Raw genomic sequence first — 10,378 nt, 5'->3', positions numbered from 1 at the left:
TTTTGTGGAAAAATAATCAGAAGGCCTGTCAGTATGATACTTGAAACCACTCAATGAATGCCTTGTAAAAACACAGCACAAGCCACATGAAGGCTTGTGTACACTCCTCCCAGACTACAAGCTTCCATGTACTTCCAAGATTAGTTGCTGAAGGGAATATGTCTATACAAACAACAAATTTCTGGTCCTTTTTTTTTAATAGGAAAATGTGATCACTGGATAAAATAACAGTCATTTAAAGGTACGAGAGTAGTTCAGTATATTTAGTGAAGTAAAACTACACTGTTGTAGTCTTCCTATATCAGCTGGTTTTATGAAAAGTCACCACTTTAACTGAAAATCTGTCGGAAGAGCTGCTTATTGTATGTTTCAAGTATAAGGTGGAAATAAAAAGAGTCAAACACAAGGCAGATAAGTATATTGAAATATATTTAATCCTTTTTCACTGTCGAACACAATTATTTTTTATTCTTTTGATTCCTGCTCATTGAGCAAACTCATTATTTACAAGAAACAAATCTTTTGAGAAGTTTTCATTTTAGCAAATTCTTTATTTGATCTAAAGATGTCAACTCAAATATTTGGACACATAAGCTTCCTCCAGACCTTGCTCCATTTGAGCTTTGCTACTTCATGCTTTTTCTTTCAGGTAGTTAAAAGCTGATTATTTGGATTCACTTAGAAGGATCAAAATCAGTTACTTATCTATAATTATCTATCTTAAAACTTTTTGGTTTATTCTTTTTTCTATTACTATCTTTGGCTTTTTTCTGGTCCGAAAATGTCACTTAATTGGCAGGACTCCTCAGAAATAACCACCAGCAGTTCAGAGGGTATTTTGGCTATTTTCTCAAATATTGTAGATTGAACTCCCAAGGCCCTGATGATTTTATCTCAGTATTTTTAATTTTCCTCACATTCTGTTCAGCACAAGTTGTACTGTCAAATGCCTCGTTGCAAACTTTATTGGGAAGTTGAATACAGGAGGCCAAATCCTCCATTGTGAGACGTGTCCCTTTAAATGAAACCGAAAGTACACTGCACAAAGGTATGGCTCACGCTACACAAGAATGTTTCTTTTACTTCTTTGTGTCATGAAACGCAAAAGATTTGTTCTGAAATCACAGAAACATCCAAAAATACGGTGATGTGACTACTAGTACAGCATGATGTGATAAGAAAACGTTTTCTTTAATTTAAAAGAGACGAGACCGGCAGACGAGCAGAGGGTTTGTTCCCCCCGTGCCTGGCGGGTCCTGCCGGGCCGGGCTCTGCACTCAGTACCCACCGCTGCCGCACAGAGCCAGTGACGAGGCCCGCATTTCCCGCAGCGCTTTCTGTACATGCATGAGGAAACCCCACTGAACCTTCCCTCCACAAAGTTACTGCGGGTCGGAGATGATGTCCGCTGGACAGGGAGCCGCCTCACATTCCCACCTTCACTGAGGATCTGGGTGTTTCCCGACCCCACGGAGACCGCAGCGCCGGGGCGCTCACACTCCGCCACGCCGGCCTCCCACAATCCCGTACGGAAACAGGTGGGCAGGAGGGCAGGGCCAACCTCTCCTGCCAAGTCCTCGTGTGCATTGCCGCACTATCTGTATGCGAGCCGCTGCTCCCCCTGCGCCTCGCCGATAACTTTTTTTGCCAGGCTTCGCGCCGCCCGCCGCCACCGAGCGACCATCGAGGGTGGTGGTGGGCTCAGAGTGGCAAACCTTCTGCCCAGATGGGCCAGGGTGGCGGCTTCGTCTTGCCTTTATCTTCAACCTCACGGCTGCAGCACCATCCTCCCTCGGGCGCGCCACGCTGAGCGGAGGGCGGTGCGGCGGAGCCCTGCGCTCGTTCCGGCAGCGGGCGCCGCTCCGTTTCGGTCCGCCCCGCACCGGAGAGAGGGCGGCAGGCTCCGGCGGGCTCTGCTGCTCCTGCTGCTGCCGCCACCGCCGCCCCCGTCGCAGGAGGAGAAGGATGGAGTCGGGCAAAGAGCCCCGAGTGACCACGGAGGAGAAGCCCAGCGAAGCAGAGCCGGCAGTTTCCTTCCAGGCCCGGCTGTGGAAGAACCTGCAGCTGGGGGGCAAGGGCCGGAGCGGAGGCGGGCGGGCAGCAGCCGAGCGCCGCACTGCGGAGCCCCTCGCTCCGCCGCCGCCGGCCGGCAGCAAAGGGGACCTCCAGCCCGGTGGCAAGTGGAGCGGCTTCAAGCGACGGCGGCAAGTGCTAGACCGCGTCTTTTCGTCCTCCCAGCCCAACCTATGCTGCTCTGCAGCCGAGCCGCTGGAGCCGGCCGGCGAGTCCGGCTCCGCCCTGCGCCGCCTGCGGGAGCACCTGCTTCCCCAAGGCAAGGGCCCGCCGCCCGGCCGCCGCCCGGAGCCCGCCGCTGGCTGTGAGGGGCCGGCGGGTGGCAGGGAGGGGCGCCGGCCCGGGGCGCACCTGTCCCACCAGAAGAGCTCCTCGCTGCCCAGCACCGCCTGCCTGGAGCAGCTGCTGCAGGGCTCGCCCGCCGCCGGCAGTATCCAGGACCAGCGGACGGAGGACGGCGACAGCAGCGCGGTGAGGGCCGGCCCGCGTCGCCTCTCTGCCTACAGGGCCGGGTGGGGAGGTTGAGCGGGAGGGCTGGTGATCCCAGGACAGAGGAAAGGAGGTGGGAAGGGAACTGAGATAAGGAGAGGTGGGAGGGCGACCGCTGGGGAAGGGAGCTGAGGTGAGGCGGAGGACGGCTGAGTCTCAGCGCTCCTCTCGCTCGCTGTTGAAGAGTGCCCTTCGCCTAAGGGGGGAACGGCTCGGGTCCCGCCCGCATCCCGCCAGCCCTGCATTCCCCCAGCACGCCGTGACAGGCGGTGTCGCGGGCCTGAGCCGTGGGAGCACCGCTGCCAGCCTGCTCCTGCTCCGCTGCAGGAGCGACCTCCCTCAGACCTTCATTGCATAAACCATGCAGAGGAAGGGTGTCTCGGAGGCTGGAGTTAGGCTTCTCTCGCTCTTACACCTCGCAGCTCTGTGAGGGCCGTCTCTGCTGGTGTCTGCTCTTAACGCATGCAGCACGGCTCTTCCTCAGGTGACCTCGGCTTTTTTCCTTGTTTGGTTATCCAAATTTGAATTACTGTGTCTTTTGATTTCTGCAAGACACACAAACGACAACCACTAGTACATATTTACTAGATTGTAGGTAATTATTGGCTGGGTACTGTCTCATGCAGCTGTCAGTTCAGTCTATGAGACTCGTTCTGGCTGTTGGGAGAAGGCAGTAAACAAAGCCATACCTCTTCCAACAGTCAGTTTTTAAATTGCATGGTGAAGCTACTGTTGAAAGGGACTGTTGAATCTTGGAGTAAATTTACTGCAAGAAAAGTGCAAAACATATGAGTATTTTCTTGTGTAATTCTAAGCAGTCATCCACCTTTCTCAGGAATAACTGACTAATGCATATTATTATAAATTGTCTTAGGTCATAATTAGGGAGAAATGAGTAGCTGAAGTAAAAGACATGCTCTGTGTGTTGTCAAAAATAGGCTGTATAAATGCATTTGGCTGCTGCCAGGGCAGTACCTCTGCTAATGAAGGATGACAGTACTTCTGCAGCTATTTGCAAGTGTACCTTGAGGTCAGTGATACTTTAATGTCCCTCTGCAGAATTCAAAGGAGTTCATCTTCACAAATATGGGACCTAGACTTAACTTTATGTCATGGGGTTGCTTTGCTTGTAATCACTGGCCTGACTGGAAACTACTGTGGTTATCTTTTATATAATACTTGTAAATGGTTTAGATCATTGCTTATTGAGGTGGGATTATTGTGACAGGTGTCTCTAAAGTGAGCATTTCCCTGCAGTAGTGAATCCCTTCTTTCCCAAACCGCTGGCTCACAAGAATATATTGTATATTTTGAATATTTAAGTGCTGTTGTTTAAGACAACAGGACATCATTCTGCTTTAAAGACTGCTGCATCTAGCAATATGAACATGTGTGACTTTCTTCAGTGTTGTTCTGCTGTTATGTTTAGTAAAGAATTGTAAATGTTTGTTTACAAAACATGTCAAATGCTTTTTAGTTGTGAGGGCATTACTCTTGTTTAGAACAAGGTACAGTCATATCATTTGGAAAGAATACTGCTAAATCAAATCACTTTAGGCTTTCTAATACTTATTTTAAATTAGCAGGATTATGACCAATTCCTCCAGGTGTTTTCTAGTATTAATTTGGGCTGTGCCTGGACACCAGACTTGGTGGTTTTGATAGTAAAAGAGCTTGCTTGTGTGTTGATGAAGTTTGCAGAGCTGCTGATTGTGCTTGTTTCAGAGGGATGATCTGAAACAGAATAGCTTTTCTGCTATTTTATAATAAGCACATTCACTGCTTTTCTCAACTCTAAAGTATAATCTTACTTGGGTTATTAAATCGAGTTTAATTCACCACTTTCATTAAGTTATAGGATATTTGGGGAAGTAAGACTCCAACTATAAAGCATTTTTGATTATCTTCAAGTATGCCTGGTACGCTTCAGTGATGTGTTAACAGAGCAAGGACCTTCCACTGTGAGCAGCTGGAGTTTCCATTTCAGTGTACCTCAGGAGTCAAGTTTTGCATACTTACAGGCTGCACCCCAGGGCCTAACCTCAGTCACGGCCTTTACACCCTTCTGAGGATTTGGGATTACACATCTGGTAGCATGAGTTTGGAATAATTTGCATTTTTCAAATCCATGTTTTACTTACAGCACGTGCTGCTTTTAACAACTGCAGGGAACCAACCTCCAAGCAAGCTGTTCCCTTTCCCCCTGTGCCTTCTGAGAGTAAGAGATCACGAGTTAAAGTAACAATTTACTAAAATCACAATAACCACAGCAATATCAGTAGTGAGAAAGTATATAAAAAGAGGGTGTCCCACCACGAAAGGACATTTATCACTGGGAACAAAAGAAAAAGTGCTTCCCAGACAGTGCCTGGTATGTACTCAGATAAAGGCAATATGGCCATGAGAGCTCTGGTGACTTAATGTTCTCATCCCTCCAGCCCAGTCTAAACTCCTCTGAATCTTGCACCATGCTGCCACCTCAGACCTCTCCAGTGTGTCCTGCACAGCCTTCTCTGGCCCTGTCACCACTCACTCCGCTCTGCTGGGGCTTGGGCTCTGAATGGCTCAGCTGAGCTTGTGCCCCTTCTCTCTCTCTTTTCTAATATTTCCTGGAGCTGTTGTCTTGGACTTGCATTGCTGTCCTTCAGCACCACATCCTAAAGCCAAAGCTCAGAGGAAGGGAAAAGGGAGCGACGATGGTGAAGAGGGGCTGAATCCACTTGGCTTATCCCAATACCTTCTCCCTGGAGAGAGCCAGGCAATATGGTGCAGTTCCCTTCCTGCTCCTTGGCTTTTCCTGCTGGGACCACACTGATGATATGTGTGGTAAAGAATAAACAGCATTAAAAGCTCCATTCCATTTTTTATGTAGCGAGGACACAGCAGCGCAGACATACAGCAGTGTCTGGATTTTCATTGTCTTTCATTGTGGCCTTACATGCACAAAGATTTAAAAAAAGTATGTCAGAATCATTAAAATTAGATTAAATTACCTAAAAGTAAATCAACATAAAATTGCAACTTCTTTTAAAACATCTGTAAAATTTTATTGAAATAGAGAGCAAGCTACTGCCTCATTTGGTGAAGACTGTTGAATTTTTTAGCAAATCTGCACACAAAAGGATCTACTGCATAAGGGAGGTGGTGGAGGGAAATAAAATCCCACAATGAGTCAAATTTTTTTGTGCTTTTAAGCTGAAATAATGCAGTTGTCATCAGTGAGAGGGAACATGAGTTAGTGGGTGGGAAGACTTACAATCTAAAATGTTATCATGAAATGTACATATATTTAGCATAATCAAGCAATTTAAATTTAATTTTAACTTACACTATTGCATTGGGCAGGGGCAGTCTAGCAGAGACCTAGTTTTTCCGTATTGAATAAAGTTTCTGTTGCATTGAATAGGATTAGTATCTTGGTTTGAGCAGAATGGCACAAACAGAAGTGTAGTCTTATGCAAACAATACCTATTATATTTGAGTGCTAAATACTAACCTAGTTTTTTCTGATGACTGAATACTTCTTGCAGCTGTCTATGAATATTTTTGGAAAGGGCATTTCAAGTATTTATTGGCAGGAAACTTAGGTTTCTTTTACACATGAACTGAAATGTAAATGTGTGTTTTCAGGACAAAGAAATGAACACGTGCAATTGTACATAATCCTTCTTCCAGTTTCCAAAGACTATGAGACAGGTTTCCTTGGCCAATTCATAACTTGCCACATGGCCAGTCACTGACTTGTAGCTGAGAGCCATGTGCGTGCTGCATCCTTGAAGGACTTAGATGATGGTGATGGAAGCCTCCTGGGGTGTCTCCTGGATAGGAGATGATAACAACACTCCAGGAGCCTCACAATGCTTCCAGTGTCTGAGTGTGCTGCCATGGCCCAAGGCAGTGAGGCAAGGGTTTTTCTACTTGTCCCCTTTAATTTCCCTTTCTGTGCCAGTTGGAGCATAAATTTATCTGACAGTGCCTGTGCCAGCATGGCCTTTTTCTTTAATATGAGACATAGCTTTGCATGAAAAGTTTTATGTCACTTGTATTTTGTCACTTTGTAATTTAGTAAAAACCGGGAGGGTGAAAATATCTCCGTTTCTTAAGATTTGCAGTAATAGAGACCCTACAAGTGTTTCACTGTCTTAATCAAAGAACATGGATCTGGTCACATGTCATATTGAATCAGAAGTGGACATGAAGAAGGTTTAGGGAGAGGGTTCTTGGTTGAAGGGATGTCCAGGCTGCAGTCTGACTGTTGCAGTGAGAGCTCTTGTGGGCACTTCTCTCCAGTGTGTTTTCTTCAAAGATAACAACAAATCTGATAACAACAAATTGTGTAATTTCGTGACTTCTTAAAATGTGTCCAGGTTGATCCATTACACCAAAAGAGTGGACAGGTTCTTAACCCCTTCCATCAATGTTTCCAGTTCTGTGAGTGGCTATGTGAATAACTTGGAGGTGTGGAAGAGCACTGGGGTTATTGCAGAGGGAAGATGGGGCTGGCTAGGGCTGCTGCTCAACCTCTAATTTCTTAGCCATAGGAAAGGAAGTCATTTATTTTGTGACACATGGAGCTATTTGTTTCATTAATAAGCAGGGATTGGGAAACAGTGGCCTAGAATATATATACAGACTGATGAGAGATGAGATGAGATGAAGTGAAAACTTGGAGATGCATCCAGATACCCTGAATGGGCTCTTTCCCATTCTTACAAATAAAGATAACTATTAGTCAATAAAGTTGATGTAAGAGGGTGAGCTGTGCGGCACAGGAGGAGAACCTGCAGAAGGAAGAGGAGTTTAGTGAGCTGGGTTGTAGGAGGAGACGTTGCTTTCTCAGGGCAAAGAGCATTGGCTTGTACTGGGATGCTGGGAAAGAGAAAGGAAATCTTAGTAGAAAGGAGTACAGATTGAACTGGGAAAAAGCCTGAAGAGAAGAGAGGGGAATTTGAATTTAGTGTGAGGAGCCAGTGAAGACCAGACTGGCATACCGTGCATGTTTCTCTGCCTATACCAGAATGAATCTATAATTTGTTTAGAGTCATGTGAGTCAGTGAAGTTACACAAGGGAAAAATTTTGTTTGTTGTAATTGGCGTAATTGATCCAGCCAAAGAAGGAAAAAGAACAAGAAAAGACAAAAGCCTGAAATGTCAATGAAAAGCTGCACACATAATATCACCCAAGAGGATCTTAATTGCTACTTTAATTTCACTGAGAAAGATGAAGGTGGTGAGAAAATTTGAAAACTGCTGACTGTCAAGGATTACTTACCTTTTCCTAACACAATGCTGGTACAAAACAGAAAGAGTTGGAGAGAGCTGTTTTGTACAGGTATTTGGAACATGATTTGAGAGCAGCATAATTCTGAAAATTGAGAGGGCAATATTTGAGAAAGCAGGAGAACATTTGCTTTTAGGGATGTGGCCACTGACACACAGGGAATGAGTAGATGAAACAATGTTTAGGCTGGGTGAGAAGACCATGGAGCTCGTTAAATTACACAGAAATAGTAATAAAGAGTAAAAAGCTGTTGCTGAAGTTTGTTTCTTGTAGGACAGCTGTTGCAACTGATCAAAGCTCTTTGTTTCTCCAAGAGTTTAATTAGACATCTGATTTTGTTAAGGGATGTTCTGCATTGCCCAATTTTTCATTATATTAATCTCTAATAAAAGGTTAATCTTTCAGCAGTTTGAGATGTACTAATCTGTTTTCTGTACTCTGTCAGCATCTGACCAGACTGTCAGTTTACGGTATTTTAATATGGTGTGTATATATTACTGGAAGAGAAATCAAGATATGGTACAATAGAGTTGTATTTAATTATATCTTGAATGACATCTGATTAATTAACTAAAGATCTGCAGAGTTTTCAAAGGGACCTACATGATTTTTCAGTATTGGTCAGTTTGTATTTATCCTCATGTATAATATTTAGCTATGTTAAAGTGTACTAATAGTGGCTGTTTACCCATGACCTCATTTAAACTTTATTTCCTCTTTTCCTCACCCTTTGCATTTACTGTTCATATATAAAGGTACTTATTTTAAAATAATTATATTGAGAATAATAGATGTTTGGAGACAGGAATTGCCACAGTCCTTGCACTGAAAGATCAAATAAATGCTTATTTTTAACAAGCGACTCTGCTATGAAGTGCTGAAGTTTCAGGGGTTTTATCTGGATTTCAAGTGACTGTCTCAAAACTCTTACTTCAGTGTACTTCATATTTGTGTTTCAAAACCTACTGATCTGTACTGAACTTAAAAAATTAAAAAATACAGATAGAGAAACTTGGTTATAGTACTAGACTCTCTCTTTTTTTTCCCCCAATAAATACGGAAAAATGTTCCTTCCCTCTTTTTGAAATGTTGAATGCAGAAAATCAGTCAGTCCAGCAAGACTTATCATCAGTTACTATATTGTTACAGAGAAAATTATAGTGTTTTAAAAAAATATTACTAAAACAGTTTTAAAACTGCCACTATGTCATTTAGCACCCAGTTTTGTAGGAAGTTCTAGCTTAACTGGCTTGTCTTGTGTTATGTGCTAACAAATTAATAGACCCGTGTCTTTTTTTTTTTTTTTTTTAATTCTTGGATAAATTTCTGGTATTTGGCAAGATGACTGAGAATTGATCTGAAGATTACATTTGCCTTTTCCTCACTAATCTTACTATCTATCCTAGATCTTGGATATTACAAGTGTTATCTTCTAGATAATTTTAAGAGGGTAGCTATAATGTAATCTCTGAAGCTTTTAAGTTTAAAAGAGAAATATCTTCTCTTCCTTGTAAGAGAAGGCAGAATTTCTCTTAATTTTTATCTATGGTAGACTTAATTTACGGAAATGACAAATTAGATCTTTTTTAGTCCAGTATGGAGGTTTTTTATGTGAAGTTTGTGTTCTGCTCAGTGTTCATTCCTTTCAGTGTATTTCTGTAAGTGTGAACTGATGACAAACCATAGCAAGTGCACCAGAATTATCTTATATATGTAGAATATACAAATACCAGAATGTATTTTTATATATTGAATCTTATGGGGTAAATGGCTGTGCTGGTTTGAAGGTAAACTAGCAGCAGAAATTAACTCCACACAAATACCTTGTGAGAGATTTCAATTTGGAGTTACAATTTAATAGGAAAATTAAAATAAAGGCAGAAAGTACAAAAACACTGGCTTAAACTGACAGAGTACAACCTGGCCCCTGTTGGTCGGGTGGTAGTTGTAGTCCATTTAAGCAGTAGCTGCAAGGCTGCTGAAATGATGGTTGTGGTCTTGTGCAAAGCAGTTGTCCTGTGGAGATTTGGGTTCCCCCTCTGGATGCCCATTGGTGGTTGTTGTTCTTCTCCCAGTCCCAAAGCCCCAGGTTATATATGGTCAGATTCAGGCAGGAATGTTCAGAACTTTCCCCAGGGAAGGAAAATCTGCAATGGATTGGTATAATCTCATGAGTCCTGACATCTTTTGGAGTCCTTGGTGACTTAGGTTGATAGAGCTCCACATTAGGGCTGTTGAGCCATTATGGCCCACTGGCAGAGATGGCCCCCTTGGGCTGCGTCTTGTTGTAAATGCCGTCCTGCCACTGGTTTAATATCCAGTTTGCAGCCTGGCATTGGGTGTGCACTGAGCAGCTGTTGCAAATGATCCACCATTAACAATTCATCAAGAATAATGTAGGTGGGTGTGGAATACATGGTTTGGCTACACCCATAGGGGCACTCTTTATCCTGTAGCCACCACAGTGATTCATACCTTGGCAGCAAGCCAGAGGTTTCATATTTCAAAGGCTTAGGAATAGTGATATACCATCAC

General features: G+C 43.7%; 1 protein-coding gene across 7 annotated transcripts in view; it reads left to right on the top strand.

The window, feature by feature from the left end:
* The first annotated feature begins 1,324 nt into the window (after positions 1-1,324).
* MCTP1 (multiple C2 and transmembrane domain containing 1) overlaps positions 1,325-10,378 on the top strand; it is a 214,198-nt gene continuing 205,144 nt past the window's right edge. For 3 of the 7 annotated variants that reach the window (XR_010354192.1, XR_010354193.1, XM_064405547.1), the window contains exon 1: positions 1,545-2,544. Coding sequence is in view for 5 of the 7 variants with exons in the window: in XM_064405547.1 (XP_064261617.1) it covers positions 1,966-2,544 (579 nt within the window). In the remaining 2 variants the exon portion in view is untranslated. The other 4 variants (XM_064405541.1, XM_064405542.1, XM_064405543.1 and 1 more) reach the window with 3 other exon arrangements.

This window comes from Passer domesticus, chromosome Z (genome assembly GCF_036417665.1).
Source record: "Passer domesticus isolate bPasDom1 chromosome Z, bPasDom1.hap1, whole genome shotgun sequence".
Classification (NCBI taxonomy): domain Eukaryota; kingdom Metazoa; phylum Chordata; class Aves; order Passeriformes; family Passeridae; genus Passer; species Passer domesticus.
This window is presented reverse-complemented; position numbering and strand designations above follow the sequence as displayed.